The 17,859-nt window shown below is 42.2% G+C and overlaps 1 protein-coding gene across 2 annotated transcripts; it reads left to right on the forward strand.

Moving 5' to 3' along the window:
- Positions 1 to 1,515: 1,515 nt before the first annotated feature.
- TMEM14A (transmembrane protein 14A) lies at positions 1,516 to 17,204 on the forward strand. 2 transcript variants are annotated; one of them, XM_003897736.2, is made up of 5 exons: positions 1,516 to 1,672; positions 7,623 to 7,708; positions 12,408 to 12,509; positions 14,667 to 14,754; positions 16,623 to 17,204. In XM_003897736.2, exons 2-5 carry the CDS (start codon positions 7,639 to 7,641, stop codon positions 16,660 to 16,662), a joined length of 300 nt encoding a protein of 99 aa, XP_003897785.1. In that variant the 5' UTR covers positions 1,516 to 1,672; positions 7,623 to 7,638; the 3' UTR covers positions 16,663 to 17,204. The 2 variants fall into 2 exon arrangements, with proteins under 2 accessions (XP_003897785.1, XP_009203642.1); XM_009205378.3 differs by having other exon boundaries at positions 1,516 to 1,609.
- The last annotated feature ends 655 nt before the right edge of the window (positions 17,205 to 17,859 follow it).

Consider the following 17,859-nt stretch of genomic DNA (forward strand, 5'->3'; position numbering starts at 1 on the left):
TGAGGTCCAGAGGGGAGTTATTTACCCAGGTCACATCAGATGAAGATACTGAAGTATTCCAAGAGGGTTTTAGTTTTATTCCAAATAGGGTAAGTGTTCTGAGAGTGTGAGGAGAGAAGGGGAGGAGGCTGGGGTAAGGATGGACATAGAAGGGGATGGAAAAGAGTGCTGAGAGAACTCAGAACCAAGTTTCAGGCTGTCACTTTCTCCACGCCACATGCCATCTACTCTTCTGTGAATCTTCAGGAATTCTATTAATTCCCCAGGACCAACTTAGACTTTCATAACTTAGATGTAGTTATATTAGTTCCCTGAAGCACTTTTACGCACAAAGAATACATGTAGCAAACAAACTTCACAAGATTTAATTTTTGAGTTTCCTTTTTTATTCTGAGGAATTCTGCTGTAATTCTCAGTGACACAGAACCTCTAGAGCTACTTCACTATGACAGCCTTCTTCAAATCTCCGAAGGGCTATTACATAAGGAAGAGGGTTGGAGTTCTGTATTCAATCAAGAAGGCAGAAGAATAAGATGATAAGTTGCTACAGAGAGGCATAATTTAAAGTCAATTTAAACTGTAATCCCAGCACTTTGGGAGGCAGAGGCGGGAGGATTGCCTTGAGCTCAGGAGTTCGAGACCATCCTGAGCAACATAGTAAACCCCGTCTCTACAAACAAAATAAAGAATTAGCTGGGTGAGGTAGCACACACCTGTAATCCCAGCTACTCGAGAGGTTGAGGCTGGAGAATCGCTTGAACCCAGGAGGCGGGAGGCAGAGGTTGCAGTGAACTGGGATGGCGCCACTGCACTCCAGCCTGGGCGGTCAACTGAGATCCTGTATCAAAAAAAAAAAAAAAAAAAAAAGTCAATTTAAGGTTCATTCCTGGAATTGAGCAGATCGCTTTGGATTAGGCAAGATTTTAAGTGCTTTCCAACTCTGGAATTTATACCTTTCCCTGTAGATATTTAAGCCCAGCAAATCCTGGGCCCGAAGTTTAAAACTAGGATCCTGATCTCCCAACCACATCTAGACGATCCCATAGTGTAATGAAGGGTGCTTGGGCTTTGAAACCAGGCAAACTTGGATTCTGACCTGGGACAACTAAGTCACTGGACCTCACCGAACCTTAGCTCCCTCCACTGACAATGGGGACAATCTGCTGGAGGGTGTGTAGGAGACCTCGGGTTGCCTTTTAGAGGTTCTGGAAATGTCCCTTGAATGATGAATGGAGTTAACTTAAAAATCTTCGCCTTCTGTAAACTTGGCTACATCCAGATACGCTTCCTGCCAGTCCCGCTCCGTCAGGCGGGAGGCAGGAAACCCCGGCCCTGGCTCCAGGATAGGGCCGAAGGTAGGATAGACGGAGCAACGGGTCCGGCTACCGCCCGGATGTCGCAGCGCAGGGCCTCCTGGCTGCCTGACCTACAGGCCGACCCGATTCAGCCGGAGGGAATGGACAGGGCAGAGCCCTGCAAGGCTAGAAGGGACATAGCGCATGCGCGCGGCAGGGAGGGCGTCTCCGGCAGGGAGCGGCCTCTGCTCAGCGCGAGACTGCTGGGCGCCGGGTGGGACAGCGCTGGGGCGGAGACTGCTTCCGGATTCCAGGTACCTCGCGTGGCGGCAGCTAGCCCCTGTCTTCTCAGCTGCAGTGAGGGCTCGGGGCTGCAGGTGAGCTGTGCATCCCGCAATGGAGACCTTCCTGCTCTGAATTTTCTTACAAAACCGCAGAAATATAAGGGGCGTTGCTTACTGGGCATCCCCTCCCCCGCGCCAAACCTGTATAGCAAACGATGATGCACAGGACCTTGAGGGGATTTTGCAGGGCATCGGTCTTACCTCCCCGGTATCATTTTTCTCCTCCTCCTGGGCATTTCCCGAGTTTGTGCCTTCCGGTATCCCTAAATATCCCACCTATCCGGCCTCCTACCTTCCTGGAGCTGGGGTGGTGGGGTGGGCTCATGGACCATTGCAAAATGCTTGGCAGGATTTTAACTTTCCCAGCACTACCCAGACCCCACTCGACAATGTGCCTTTTGTGCCCTCCAAGAGCTCACGGGTAGGTAACTGTTATATCTTTAGCATGTGAAAATGCTTTTTATATAACAGTTGACTGAAAATCTCTTAGCTCTCCAAATTTTGGAGGATTTGGGGCGGTCGGCCTTGTTTTGTACCTGGTATAATAAATCGTTTTGCTGCATTGCATCCAAGATGCTTTCTAGCCCTTCCAAGGCTTGAGCATCGCATTTGTGATGAGAGCGTGTGATGTGCTGTGCACATCCTCTCCCACCTTATCCCTTTCATGTTAACACAGACTCTGGCTTTAATGTGTGCTTCTGGCCTGGCCACATGGCTCCGTCATGGAAAAGGTGATTCTTTTGTCTGAATATCCTCTCTGAGAACAGAATCTTCTTACAAGCATTGGGAGTAGATTTATTTTGCCTCCTTAGAACAACAGTCACTTCACTAAGGAGATTAAGGAGCTGCCTGTTTCCTGGCAATAAAGCTGTATTGAGTAGCTCAGTTACAGAATGTCTTCAGGCAGAAGCTGTTCCTTTGGTTCACTCACTCATTTATTCATTTAACAAGTATTTTAAGTACCTGCCTTGGGCACCCTGGGTTTGCCCTCAAGGAGCTTGGCTGACTGAGAGGCGAGAGAATCCCAACCAAGTAAAAGAGTATGGAACCTCAAGAGAAGATCGCAGGAAGAGCTGGGGGGCTCAGGATGGAGTGGAATTAATCTTTCACAACAGCTACTTGGCTTTAGGAGACAATTAGGTCTAGAAGTTACACCTGATAATGAAAGTGCTCTCATAAGCCTCAGATCCGTATGTAATGGTGTTTTCCTGTGTGTTGGGCGTCTCAGACTGAATACATTCCAAACATGTCCCATCATTCCTAACCACCTCCCTCTTCCCCGCCCGGCACACCTGCTGCTGTTCCCATGTTCTCTGTCTCAGAGAATAACATGAGGCTTCCTGACTCCCTGCTTCTCCTAATGGTCTAAGCCAGATACCTAGGGGTGAGTCATCTCTGATTCACCCTTGACTTTCCCTTCCCTCCTCGAATTCAATTCTGCTGATTCTACCTCCTGAACCTCTGAAATCTGTCCACCTTCTCTCCATTCTCATTGCCATTTCTCTAGATAAGCTTACCCTTATCAATTAAGCTCTTGCTTACTTTACTGCAACAGCTTCCCGATGTATCTCCCTGCCTGACTTCACAACCCATCTTCACTACTGCAACTGGGAAGTGCTTGCTGGAATTTAAATCTGATTGTGAGGCTCCCTTCGGTGATCCTTCTCTGCCCCTAGGACAGAACCAGACTCCCTTTACAGGGCTTATGTGGGTGTACAGCCCTGTCTTTCTCACCAGCTCCCTCTCTTTTCACAAGCCCCTTGTACTTTTCATTTTGAGAACATGCTTTCTTGTGCCATTAGGGCCTTGCACACACGCTCCCTTCTGCCAGGAACACCCTTCCCTGCCACCCTCTTCACTTGACTTATGCTCCCCTGTAGGGTAAATGCACCTGACAGCAATAATTAAAGCATACCCTTAGAATGACCCTGTGTGGCAGATGAACCTGAATGCGTTTTTTGAACTAGGGAACCCAGGCCTGCCCAACCCAGAGATTTGTTTCTTGTCTATGAAGAACATCTGAGCCCTGCCCCACCTGTCCCATAGAACAGGGGCCATATGGGGAATTGAGGCCTTGAATTTTGAGTTAAATCAAGGTTGCCAGGAGGAGGTCATTGAGGGGAGGGTGTTAAGTGAAAATGCTACGTAAATGGCATGATGTTTGCAAGCGGCTGTTTTCCTGCCCAGCTCACCGCCGCTGGACTCCCTCCTCTGTATGAAAGCCCCTAATGAAACCCCATGTCTCACTTGCTGGCTCTGGGTCTCTTTTGGCCTCTTGAACCTGTTGCCTTCCTTATTGAGGTTAATAGGGGTTTGGCACAACATCTCTCCAAGGTCCCAGCTGGAACCCTGTGTTATCTGGGCATCCTTCCTTAGGCTCCCAGTCCTTGCTGGGTGCCGCTCCTTGTTATGGTACCCACACCTCTCCTCTTAGGGCTCATTCACACATCTGCCTCCTATAGCTGTGTTGTACTGGACCAAGGCCATGTCCAAGCACTTACCATTGCTTCCTGCTGCCTTGCACAAAGAAAATGCTCAATAAATAGCTGTTAAGTTGAATTGAGTACAAATATATGTTATGATACTATGATATGATTCGTTAAGTAAATCATAAATTCACTCTACCTCAGTTTTCTCAGTGTGCTGAAATAGTAATAGCCTTACACACGTCAAGCTCAAAATAGATGTAAGGGTGACTGAGAAGAAGAATCATTATTATTGGAGCAGCTAATATTTGTTGAGTGCTCAGTATGTGCAAGGCACTGTTCTAAGTGCTTTATAGTATTAACTCATTTAATTCTCAGAACAATCCTATAAGGTAGATATTTTTGTTATCCTTATTTTAAAGTTGGAGAAACTGAGTTATTGAGTTTCCACAGCTAGTAAGTGGCAGTGTCAGGTTTGAAGGTAAGCATACTTTAGAGTATATGGTTAGCTCCTTTAGAAAGTAGTAAGTAGGACCAAACATGAGAAGTTCATGGGGCTGAACATTGTAAGTTACCAGATGGAACACAGTGCCCCGTGGTCACAACTTTAAGCTGTGAAGAGCATGTGATTGATCCAGAATTGAAAACTCTGAAGAACATGTTTGGTTTACATATTCACTTTTTTCAGCAGCTAACTCAGTTACCGGAGGTGATGTTGCATAGTGGTTAGGACTGAGACTTCCCCGAGTCAGAAATCTTTGTTTTGCTGTATAACCTTCGGGCATTGCTTGCATTCTCTGTGCGCCAGTTTCCTCATCTGGAAAATGAGGATAATCATGATAGTACATACCATAGGGTGTGGTCATGATTACATGAGTTGATACATGCAAGGCACCTAGAAGGCCTTAGAATGGCACCTAACACATAGTAATTAATCAAAAACATTATAACCTCTCTTATTATTATTTGTTTAGCCATCATTCAGTCAGCAAACGGTTTTTGGACCCAGCTTCTCCCTACATGTTACATCCTACTATACCACCTCTGGGGCACAGATGAACTCTCCTGTTTTAGTTCTCCTTCCTGTAGATGCTGAGCATTTTTTACTGTTGCCTCCTTTTTGGTGCTGTCATCTCCTGTGCCTGAGATTCTCTTCCCCATACCCTTCCTCATAGTAAGTTCTAGTTGATGACTTTGAGATCAGCTCAAAACTTCTTTTTTTCTTCTTCTTCGTCTTTATCTTCGTCTTTGTCGTCGTCGTCGTCTTCTTCTTCTTCTTTCTTCCTTCTTCTTTCTTCCTTCTTCCTTCTTCCTCCTCCTTCTCCTTCTCCTCCTTCTCCTTCTCCTTCTCCTCCTTCTTCTTCTTTTCTTTCTTCTTTCTTCTTCTTCTTCTTCTTTTTTTTTTTTTTGAGATGCCCAGGCTGGAGTGCAGTGGCTCTGCCTCCCAGATTCAAGGGATTTTCCTGTCTCAGCCTCCTGAGTAGCTGGGATTACAGACATGCACCATCATGCCACGCCCGGCTAATTTTTTGTATATTTAGTAGAGACGGGGTTTCACCATGTTGACTACACTGGTCTTGAACTCCTGACCTCAAGTGATCCACCAGCCTCTGCCTTCCAAAGTGCTGGGATTACAGGGGTGAGCCACCTCGTCCAGCCCGTTTTTCTGTTCTTCTGCGTTAATTTGTTACCAGTTGCTGTGGGAGATAAAAGGCCCATTAACCTAAATGATAAGCAATGAGAAAATTGTAAAAATATGCAAGGAATCTCATGTACCATTCCTTATATTTACAAAGATAATTACCTTCCCTGTGAAGGAAATATAGATGTGAGAAAGCTCAGAAATAAAAGCACCACTAGGAATCTTAGACCTTAAAAAGCTGTATGGAACTCTAGAACTCTTTTCATCTATTCTCTTCACTTGCAGGGAGAGTTCAGGGTGAGGGAGGGGCATGGTCTGAGGCCTGGTAGCCACATCTCTAGCCTGTGGCTGGCACACTATCTACTGCATCTGAGAGAATTGTGGGCAGGGTTTCAGTGGGACTTCTCACTACTGGGTATGTTTCAGCTGCTGCTATGATGCACAGTAGGATGTCATTGTCATCCATCTAACTTCATGCTGGGGCTATATTGTATTCTCTAGTGATTTGCCATTGATTAAGTGTGGATGTCTCTGCTACCACAGAAGAGTTGTCTTGCAAGGAAACTAATGACAAAGCCATTGTTTAAACTGAATTATTCAGTCTCTAAGAAGACATCCATCTGTAAAGAATGAGAGGACTACTATCCGTACAAACATAAAAGAATTATAAGATGGAGTTGTGGAAGTTAAGGAATTTAGAGGAGGAAGAAGCCATTTGCGCCAGATCACTTTGATAGTACAGGCTAGAGTTAAGGAAATTAGGAGGTAGTTAATAAGGGTAGAAGTCAGGGAAGAAGATTCAAAGGGAGGTGGGGTACAGGGGATAGTCGAGCTTTTGGGGATGGACAGGGAGGGAGGACATTTCAGGCAGGAAAGTGAAAAGTGAAGATTGTAGTGTCACGGTTCAGTGAAGAGACCTGGCTGACCAGAGCAGAAGTTTTATTTGGGGAAGTAGAAAGAATTAAACAGCTGAGAGTATGGCAGATATTGAAGACAGGCAGAGGAGAATCAGCTTGAGGTATCCCCCGGAGTGTGCTTAACAGTGATGAGGATGAAGGGGATAGTAGAGGGTTGGGAGAGGTGAAGTTTGAACCTCTTTTTTCCCTTGAGACAGGGTCTCACTCTGTCACCCAGGCTGTAGTGCAGTGACACAATCATGGCTCATTGCAAACTCAACCTCCCGTGCCCAAGCAGTCCTCCCAACTCAGCATCCCAAGTAGCTGGGACCACAGGTGCTTGCCATTACACCCCGCTAATTTTTTGTATTTTTACTAGAGATGGGGTTTTGCCATGTTGCTCAGGTTGGTCTCAAACTCCTGGGCTCAAGCCAAATGCCTGCCTTGGTCTTCCAAAATACTAGGATTACAGGCGTGAGCACCATGCCTGGCTGAACTTCCCTTTCTTTAGTAGATTAGAGAAATTAATTTCTGTAATTCTGTGGAATGCCTTTGTATTAGTCATTCTCACACTGCTCTAAAGAAGTACCTCAGACTCGGTAATTCATGAAGAAAAGAGGTTTAATCAACTCAACCAGGCTGTATAGGAGGTATGGCTGGGGATGCCTCAAGAAACTTACAGTCATGGTGGAAGGCAAAGGGGAAGCAAGCATATCTTCACATGGCGTCAGGAGTGGGAGAGAACAGGAAGGGGGAAGTGCTACACACTTTCAAACATCCAGATCTTATGAGAACTTTATCATGAGACAGTACTAGGGGGATGATGCTAAACCATTAGAAACCACCCCCATGATCCAGTCACCTCCCACCAGGCCCTACCTCCAACACTCAGGATCACAATTCAACATGGGATTTGAGTGGGGACACACAGCCAAACCATATAAGCATATCATTTTTAGATACATTCCGTCCCCAAAACTTTTTATTTTGTATAATCTGTCCTTTCCCCCTTGCTTTAGAATTGCAACCTTGCCAATGGACCTGATCGGTTTTGGTTATGCAGCCCTCGTGACATTTGGAAGCATTTTTGGATATAAGCGGAGAGGTAAGCCTAACCCAAATTTTCATGAAAGGGAATTAGTGGGGGGTTTGAAGGTTGTGCTAGGTCATCTGAGGGTCTGTAAGTAGGATGAGAAGCTAAAGATGCCTTAGAGGTGGCTGAAGACCAGCGTGTCATGGAAGGGATTCATGAAAGGAAGAGGCTTCTGTGGGGTTGGGCATTACAGAGTGTTCCAACCTGGGGGTTCTGGGCCTCTTTTCCACCACAAAACTTTCACTTCACTTCATTATCAGTTGCATAGTTAATTGATTTAATTTCCCTCAGGACCATTGCTTGTTATTAAATAAGGATTTTTTTTTTTTTTTGCTTTACATAATCATGGTACCAAAAAACTGAGTTCTGTTGATCCTGTGTGTTGCAATGAAAGCATTGTTAAATATTCAATTATCATATCCAAAGTTGTCTTTTTACCTTTGTCCAAAAGAGGGGGAAAAAAACTGAGGTAATCAATTAAAGGGTTTTTATGGAGAAAAAGGAAAGGTCAAGATTTTTTATCTTACTTTTATTTTAGAATCATTTATAGTCATGATGTCTCCTAGTCATGTTTCATATATATATATATGTACAACCTTTAATCGTCTTTCTGACAAACCGTCTCTTACATTTTAATGAAATTTTTTAAATGAAGCTTTTTATTTCAAAGGGTATTGTATTTGTGGCAGTGGTTGACTTGAATTTGAGTGAAAAAGCCAGGTCTGCATGGTTACCAGTTAGCTTCCTTCATTAAAGGCTGCTAAGAAGTCAAAGACCAGAAGCACAGTATAGCTCTTATAGCTGGGGGGCTGGCAGGGTAGAAATGACCATCATCTATGATTCCTTAAAGCCTATAATTCATCTTGGATTTTTGTTCATTGTTTCCATCTTAATGTATGTATTAGAGGTATGTATTTGAAGGAGAAAAAGATGATGGCACCAAAGTAAGACCTATAAACCAACTACTCAGAGGTTGACGTTTCATAATCTACTTTAAAGAGGACTCAGTTTAAAATGCTGATAAGATTGTTTTTGAAAAAAAAAATTTCATTCTCAAAGACAATGTCTAAATAACTTCTATTACAGAATAGAAAAGAACATCTGGGCATTTTTGCCTGTCTTTATGAGAGGTAGAAAGACAGTGGGCGGAGAGGGGAGAGAGAAAGAGAGAGAGAGTGTGTGTGTGTGTGTGTGTGTTGGAATGGAAGGAATCATTTTACTCTAACTCACATCTCTTCAGTGTTTACCAGCTGGTGGGAACAAATGAAATTACATTAGCTGTGAGGTCTCTGATTTCAAGGGCTTGCTGTTGTCCACCTGCACAATATAGTTCCTTGGCCTCCTGCAAGAGCCCCCCACTAAGTGATCCTGGAAGCCCCCAAGGGTATTATGGGTTCACAAGGAAGCTCACTTTGTAGTATAATGTGAGTTAAAAGCACGGGCCACAGAATCAAGCATTCCTGCATTCTAGTCTTGACACTACCACTTACTAGCACTGATACTCAGGTGAGGTGTTTCAACATCTGGGCCTCAGTTCCTCACCTGTAAATTAATCTGTTAGGATTAAATAAGATGATGCATGGTACACATTTCACATGGTGCCTGGCATAGAATAAAGTTTTAATATTCTTTTTTCTTTTTCTGCTGCTACTGCCCTGCCAGTGGGTGGTCTGTGAACCAATGAGGCATAATACCTTTTTCTAGTTTTGTACTCTAGTTTTATATTATGTTCTAAGCTGCCAGTGGCCCAAATGTCTTAGAATGTGTGTGTAAGGTGAGTTAACTCTCCTTTGACTTAGAGCTTCCCTAGGTATGAGTCCTATGTAGCTGGGCCAGGAGAACCTTCTACAGGATAGTTATTGAGAATAATCTTGGGTGGGTGAAAGATGTGATGTTGAAATGGTGTTTGGTGGGAGGACATGGATGTATCTAAATCCTAAACTAGACCAGCTGTGAGACACAAGTGGGATTAAAGGGAGAAGCTGATAGATTTTTATTTTGGTGGGGGTACAGTGGGGAGAGAAGGGAGCCAGTGGCGGGACACAGGATGCTGACCACTGTGCTTGCCTGGGCTCACCCCTCCTCCCAGGTAGGTCTCCAGAGAGGTGGATGACCAGGAAGACACTATGATATGGAGGCTCTTCTTAGGCCAGGTAACACTGAGTGCCCAGAGCGAAAGAGGGCCAGATGGCATTCCCTGCCTTCTCCCACACTAGGGCTGAACCAGACCTTACACCTTCCTACTCCAGTGGAAGGGAAGGGCACTGACACAGCCATCCCTCCAGAGAGGCTCAGGTGCCCTTGATGGGCAGGCCGCTGTTCTGAGGACCACAAGAGCACCTGCAGGGAAGCTCCCAGAGGCATCTTTCAACTCCTTTTAAAACTCCTCTTCCAAGACTGCCCCACCCAGATCAGGCCTCCCAGGAAGTGGGAAGGAAAGAGTTTAGAGCTGCTTTTCTTGTAGCCCTCACTGTGGGGTACTGAGCTTGTTCTCAAGATCTTTGCTTCCTTCCAATAGCGTGGCTTTCTTGTAAAACAGCTCACAGTCCTGCCACCTTCCTCAGGCAAAATGAAATTTCTCAAGAACCTTTGTGGTTCTTGCTGCCGGTGAGCCTGCCCCGCTGTTTGCTGTCTGATCTCATCAAGAATGAAGTGTAGACACTGCCACTTTCTCCGCATACTTAAGTGTGTGTGTATGGTGGTGTTGGGGAGGGTGGGATGGGGTGATCCTAACAGTTAGGAAATCTTCAGGGTATACAGAAAAGAGCATCCTAGAATCTCTAGGTGGGAAGACACCTTAATGGTCACCTAGTTGTGCATTTCAGAAAATGTTTTAATCTCTTTAACAATATCCTTATCTGGTATCTTCTGCTTGAACATGACCCATAACGGGGATGCATTAAATCAGTATATATCAAGTGCTCCTATGTACCTGGCCCTGTGTCTCACCCTGGGGAAACAGCAATGAGCAAAAAGAATGGTGCTTACAAGTGAGTAAGGGCAGACTGACATTCAATCCATGAACAGCATATAAACGTATGATCAGGAATAGTGGAAGACTATGATGGGGGCCCTCATTCAGAATGGTGGGTCAGAGAAGGCAACACTTAAGCAGACATGCGAAGGTGAGCTGCACTTTGCCAAGTGAGGAGTGCAGAGACAAGCAGTCTGCACAAGGAACAGTATGTCTAAAAGCCATGAGGAATAGAGTTTGGTATATTCAGAGAACTGAAAGAAGGCCAGGGTTCCCACAATATAGCAAACTGGATTATTTTTCCTAAGAGCTTTGGGAAGCACCGAGGGTTTTTAATTAGGAGAGTGACCTGTCCAGATGTATGTTTTTTAAAAGATCATCTTACCATGTTTGAAGAATAGCTTTTGGGGGAAACAATGTGTAATTTAACATTATCTCCAACTGTAACATTCTAAGCCATTTTATATATATATATATGTATGTCATGGATGATTGACATATATATATATATATATATGGCATGGATGATTAACCATGTTTTACAACTGCTAAAACTTAGGGAGGCTAAGTGACTTAGCCAGAGTCCTTTAGCCAGCAAGTGAAAGAATTAGGACTAGAACCTAACGTGTTTGTCTTCTCATTCAGGATGCTGCTCTGGTGTGTGTATGCGTGTGTGTGTGTGTGTGCGCACGTGTGTTGTGTGTGTTGTGTGGTATGTGTTGTGTTGTGTGTGTGGTGTGTGTTGTGTGTGTGATATGTGTGTGTTGTGTGTGTATTGGATGTGTGTGTTGTGTGTGTGTTGTGTGTGTGTTGGGTGTGTGTTTTGTGTGTGTTGTGTTTATGTGTTGTGCGTGTGTGTTGGATGTGTATGCATGCATGTGCTGCAGTGGTTCTTAACCCTGGCTGCACATTTGAATTTCCAATGGATATTTTAAAAATAGAGATACTTTGACCCTACCCCCCCAAGGAATTTTAACCCAATAGATTCTAAATAGGGTGAGTTCCATGAAGCAAGGATTGTGTGTGTGTTATTCATAGTGTCACTGGCATGTAACCCACTGTCCAGTGCACAGAAAGTGCTTGGTGTTTGTCACAGTGCTCTGGGGCGGGTGTATGGGTTGGGGGCTGGGAGTGTACTGGTAGGGTGAGTGCATGGGATAGGGACTGGGTAGCTGGGGTCAGTACTCTGGTTCTTCCTCTTTCTTGGTAGGGCCTCCATTAGTCCTTGAGTCCTGACATCTTGAGGCTTGAAGGTTTGTTAATTATTCAGGATGGAACCATTGCTTGGTTTGTAAAGCACTTCTGTCTTTACCTCTATAAACTAAAAATACCTTTGCATCTTAGTTTTTATCATCACAACCTCATTGTAAAAAGGAGGCAAGGAGAATAGAAAAAATTTAAAAAGAAGGGCTTAGGAAGTTAAATAATTGCCCAAGATCATGCAATCAATGTCCAAGCCACCAGCACAAGGCAGGTTTTCTTATTCCCCCAAGTGACATCTGACCCCCTGCACTGCTGCACCCACAGGACTCCTCTGCCTTGCATTTGGGTTCAGCAGGAAACAGTCATCTCCTAGAAAGTATCCATGAAGAGGCCTATTCTTAATTTGGCTTTGTCCAGTTACTGTGCCCAAGCAGGAATACATTTGAAGGTGCCTGTATCATGCTAGAAGTAGTGGAATGAATTCCTTTCATTTTGGGATTCTCTTTGTGAGCCCATATTATTTTCCCCTCCCAGGTGGTGTTCTATCTTTGATTGCTGGTCTTTTTGTTGGATGTTTGGCTGGCTATGGAGCTTACCGTGTCTCCAATGACAAACGAGATGTAAAAGTGTCACTGTGTAAGTAAGGCATTTTTTCCTGGTTACAGAGACTCAAACATTGGAGGTGGTGATCTTTTTGATACCCTATGCTAGATATACCTGAACATATTTAGTCAAATGGCAAATGGCTATATGCATGTGTTGAGGCTGAATACAACACTTACTCCTTTCTAGAAAGACCTGATAAAAAATGATGTTACTGCTACCAGGCCTTCCAACTCAGAAGAATATTTCTATAAAAACCTGTTACCTGAAAAATTGAATTAGGAAAAGCAAGGAATTATTTTCAGATTTTCTGCTAACTCTCCTAAATGCATATTTAGCATAGTTTTCACATTGCTGTGAGAATAACTAAAAAAGAGACAGCCTTGCATTGTTTCATTTAATTCACAAACAGCTTTTAGATTCTGCACTGCCTTAAGACTTAACCTAAAAAAGCAAGGCTGACACTTTTTTAGTTTCTTCCCTTGTTAAGCTTAATGGGAGAATATCCACAGAAAAAATGGAAACCTGTGTGTTTAAAGTCACCAGGACACTTGACTTTCATCTCACTTGAAAGAGATACACAGTGAAGGTTTAGAAAACTATGCCAAGGACATTTTCTCTAGTTGATTTATTATTCAAAGTGCCTTGGTCATGTATGGAAAAAAATATAAATGAAGACAAAATTGTTCTATATTTGAAGGAGAGAGAGATTTGGGTTTTTTTTTTCTTTAGTCATTTTTATAAGGGGGTAGGGATATTTTTAGTAATGAGGTTATGTTAGATGTATCAGCCAGATATAGTGATATTAGGATTTTTATTGATGTGCATTTAAATAGTTCACAAGTATTTGTTGTCAGTAATTTTATTTTTTATATCAATAAACAGTTTTTCTTTGAAAGCTGTTTTTAAACTGTGGCGTTGATGTCCTAATCTCTTACATAAAACTACCTCTCCCTTCGTAGGCACAGCTCTAAAAAGGCTGACATGATGCTTCTGAATAAAATACTATTGCTTAGACTATTTAGTCTCCAGGCATCAAATTCTCCAAAATGGAATGCTACAAAACAAAACCAGTCAGCCTTCTTTTAAGTATTTTTTTTTATTAATCAGATCTTACTTGTAAAAGATACATTAACTATTTTCTTCATATTCAGTTAACTGAACATTATTGAGTGTGTCCTGTGGGTCCAAGTGTACTACTTAGTGTTTCTGAGGGAAGTTGAATAAAGCTCAGTGCTAGCCTTCAAGGAGTGTTCTTTGAATAGAGATTTAGGTTAGAAAAAGACTCTTAGCTAGGCATGGTGGCTCATGCCTATAATCTCAGCACTTTGGGAGGCCGAGGCTGGTGGATCACTTGAGATCAGGAGTTCAAGACCAGCCTGGCCAACATAGCAAGACCCTGTCTCTACTAAAAATACAAAAATTAGCTGGATGTGGTTGTGCGGGGCTGTAATCTCAGCTACTCAGGAGGCTGAGGCAGGAGAATTGTGTGAACCCGGAAGGCGGAGGTTGCTGTGAGCTGGGATCACGCCACTGTATTCCAGCCTGGGTGACAGAGCAAGACTCTGTCTCAACAACAACAACAACAACAAAAAAAAAAAAAAAAAGAAAAGAAAAAGTCTTTCTCTTTTGAAGATATTTCAGGAATTGATTTTAACATGTTTGTTTACCCAGAAACCTTTTTGATGAGGTAGATTATGAAGTGTTTTTTTTTGTTGTTGTTGTTGTTTGTTTTTTGTTGTTTTGAGACGGAGTTTCATTCTTATTGCCCAGTCTAGAGTGCAATGGCACAATCTCAGTTCACTGCAACCTCCACCTACCCGGTTTAAGCGATTCTCCTGCCTCAGCCTCCCAAGTAGCTGGGATTACAGGCATGTGCCACCACGTCCTGCTAAATTTTTTTGTATTTTTAGTAGAGTCAAGGTTCCTCCATGTTGGTCAGGCTGGCCTAGAACTCCCAACATCCAGTGATACGTCCACCTCTGCCTCCCAAAGTGCTAGGATTATAGACTTGAGCCACCAGCCCATGAAGTGTTTTAATAGAGCACTTTATCTTTTCAAGACAATGGCAACTCAGTACCTATCCATTATAGTTGTAATGTTAGAAAGCTTTAAATGGTACCCACTGTTTTCCCACAAGCATGGATAACATGTTTGAAACTCTGGTTTATGAATTAGTTTGGTTTTCAGTTACAGCTTTCTTCCTGGCTACCATAATGGGTGTGAGATTTAAGAGGTCCAAGAAAATAATGCCTGCTGGTCTGGTTGCAGGTTTGAGGTAAGTAAAGCTATTTTGATCAATACTTTCCTCTGCTGTTGTTTTGAAGTGCTGAATTTTTGGGAAACATCAATTTTAATTTGAAAGATCAAAGTCCTTTTTGTTACAATAAGCATGACAGTAAAAACCTTAAGATAGCGTGGATTCAGTGGGTCTTTGATATTGATGTACCCATGAACATTCTTACTGGCTACGCATAGTGCTGCTGTAGTATCGAGTCACAAAGCCATACTTGCCTTTTTCAGAAGAAAGAGCTAAACTCAGCCTCATTTTTCCTCAGGATTCACCCATCTGCAACAGTAAATGTGTTCATTTAAATCTAATACTCAGTCCCTTTTAGAAAGTTTGACAGAGTGACAGTGTGATACAGTTATTTCAAGTTTTTAAGGGAGAGAAATTTAATATTTTTAAGAGTTTTTAAGAGAGAAGTTTTAATATTTTTTAAAAGATAAACAGAGCGCCTCAAGTTTCTCTTAATTTGATCCAGTAATTCTATCCATGAGATTAAGCATATTACCAAATAAAAATTTAGAGATAACATTTTATAAATTTCTCCGGAAAGTTAGCTTTATATGTTGAAAGCTATAAACATGTTTATTTCCTTTGATAGACATTTTCACTTTTTGGAATTTATTCCAAAGCAGTGAGATATGCACAAAGACTGATGTTCATTGTAACTTTATTTCCAATGAAAACACGATAGACTGAAAAATTAGGAACAACCTAACAGTTCACCAGTAAGGAGATGTTTGAATAAATGTTTTGTCCATTTAATGGAATATTGAGTGAGCATTACATTTTTGTGTTTTCAAAAATGATTTGGTGTCATTGGAAAATCTTAGTGACATAAGTAAAGTATAAAAACAGGATAAAAAACAACCAAATATAGTGTGATTAAAAAAATATTTGTGTATAAAAAAACAGGAAGGAAATACTTCAAACTATTAGTAGTGTTTTTCTGTGGGTGGTAGCGTGATGAATAATTTTAATGTTCCTCTTTCTACTTTAGTCACACTACTACTTTTTCTAGTCACACTAGCAAATTCTAGTGTGACTAGAATTTTCAGGGAGGGGAGGAGGAGTGTGATTACAAAAGACAGCTTTCCGGTTATAGCCCTGTTCTAAAAGTGATACTTGGTGGTGGGAAGAATCAGAAGTAGGGTTTATGGGCTGGGTGTGGTGGCTCACGCCCGTAATCCCAGCACTTTGGGAGGCTGAGGCAGGTGGATCACTTAAGGTCAGGAGCTCAAGGTCAGGACCTCAAGACCAGCCTAGCCAACATGGCACAACCCCATCTCTACAAAAATTAGCCAAGTGTGGTGGCGGGCACCTGTAATCCCAGCTACTTGGGAGACTGAGGCAGAATTGCTTGAGCTCAGGAGGTGGAGGTTGCAGTGAGCCAAGATTGCGTCACTACACTCCTGCTTGGGTGACAGAGTGAGACTCCCTCAGAAAAAAAAAAAAAAAAAAAAGGAAGTAGAGTTTATGGATCCAGAAGAAGGCCCCAGTTAATAGAAAGTAGCTGAGATTAAATTAGTAACTCCTCTAAGTTGGTCCTCGATTATTTTTTCAAGTTGCTTTATTTTACTGGCTTTTGAAAGTTTGTTTCTTCCCAAACCTTTCTCTTGTAAACCCTCATCCAAGGTTTTCAGGACAGCAGGTTCTGATTTTTCCTTATTCATTTAGCAAACATTTTAAAGTGGCTAATTCAGTTATGTCTGGGATGTTTTAATTCTCCAAGGGGTTGAACTGGGAGAGTCCCCAAGCCAAGATGAGTAACACCAATGGGTAGGCGAGTGCATGGCCCTTTCTGTCTTATGCCAGATAAAAGTGACTCTCCTTTTGTCTTTGTTTTATTTTAAATCCAGCCTTATGATGATCCTGAGACTTGTCTTGTTGCTGCTCTGAGCATCCGGAGGAACAGAAAACTAAGTTCATGTCATCCTGCTGTAATGGGCAGAGCATATTTTTTTGTATTTAAAAGATAAACTTCAATATGGAATGCTAGAAACACAAATAGCACTGTCACCTCTAATATGAACATTAGTTTGAGGTAGTTTTTTCCTAAAGCAAAAGTTTTAACTGTTTTCTAATTGTCAAGCGTTGTTTTCATTAAAAGTGTCTAATGAATCATGATACGCTCTTCCATTTGCTGTGTCTATTTTCTATATATTTGGCATTTTTTGAAAATTCCAAATACTCATATCTCAAGTAAGCTTAAACTACAACTTGTCACATAAAGCAGTTCTTAAGTGGAGTTCACAGAATGCTAATGTATCTATTTGTCATTTGTGTTATATTTGATATTATTAGAAATTATACTTTTTCCATTTTAATTGTATTGCTGCCAGTGCTATTTTTTTCTTTAAAAAATTTTATTCTTAGCACACTCTTACGTCCTAACAGAATGTATTCAGTATTCAAATAAAAGACATTTTGGTTCAAACCTGTTTCTTTCATGTTAGTTTTTCCTCTGAATACTCAAATCATCTTTGACATTTAAATGTTCAATTATTAACGAAAAGGGTTGAGAAGGAGGGCTTATTTAAGCCAACACTCTACTTCCTCAGGAGTAGATATTTTTTCTCTCTTAAAGAGTAACAATTCTGAAACAAAACCAATTTTGTTTCAAATTATCACTTTATTTTTAGGCATAGTTATAACTTTTAACGTCCAAGGCACTTTTAGGGTCCAAATTGAACATCAGGAAACCTGAATCCCAGCCCAATTCTTCCACCCATCTGATGCTCTTTGGAAGGTCATTTCCTTTCCCTCTGACTCAGTTTCTCGTCCTTAAGGAGGAATTGAACTAAATGCTCGACCCCTTAGAGCTCTAAAAATCTACAGTTCCTATCCTGTTGGCTCTGTGCAGTGGTGTCATATTTCAAACCCTTTCTTTAAGTGAAAGTGTAGGGTCCTCAACTGATAACAGCAGAGTTCATGTGGTTCTGTTCCATCGGTTACCTTTCCCAACTGACTTTCAAGGAGGTTGTTAAACTTTCAGTGATAAGTAATTCAATTAAGGGCAGAAAATAGCTCTACCAGTTGAACTGACTAGGAAATCTAGATAAAATTCTTTGACGTACTTAAAACCCAATTTAAAGA

Source organism: Papio anubis, chromosome 6, assembly GCF_008728515.1.
Source record: "Papio anubis isolate 15944 chromosome 6, Panubis1.0, whole genome shotgun sequence".
Lineage (NCBI taxonomy): Eukaryota > Metazoa > Chordata > Mammalia > Primates > Cercopithecidae > Papio > Papio anubis.

What these genes read in the sequence shown, in the direction of transcription:
- TMEM14A (XM_003897736.2), top strand. Translation starts at nt 7,639, where the DNA reads ATGGACCTGATCGGTTTTGGTTATGCAGCCCTCGTGACATTTGGAAGC. An exon ending in TTTTGGATATAAGCGGAGAG is followed by an intron (nt 7,709 to 12,407) that starts GTAAGCCTAACC and finishes TTCCCCTCCCAG; the next exon opens with GTGGTGTTCTATCTTTGATT. An exon ending in GGTCTGGTTGCAGGTTTGAG is followed by an intron (nt 14,755 to 16,622) that starts GTAAGTAAAGCT and finishes TTTTAAATCCAG; the next exon opens with CCTTATGATGATCCTGAGAC.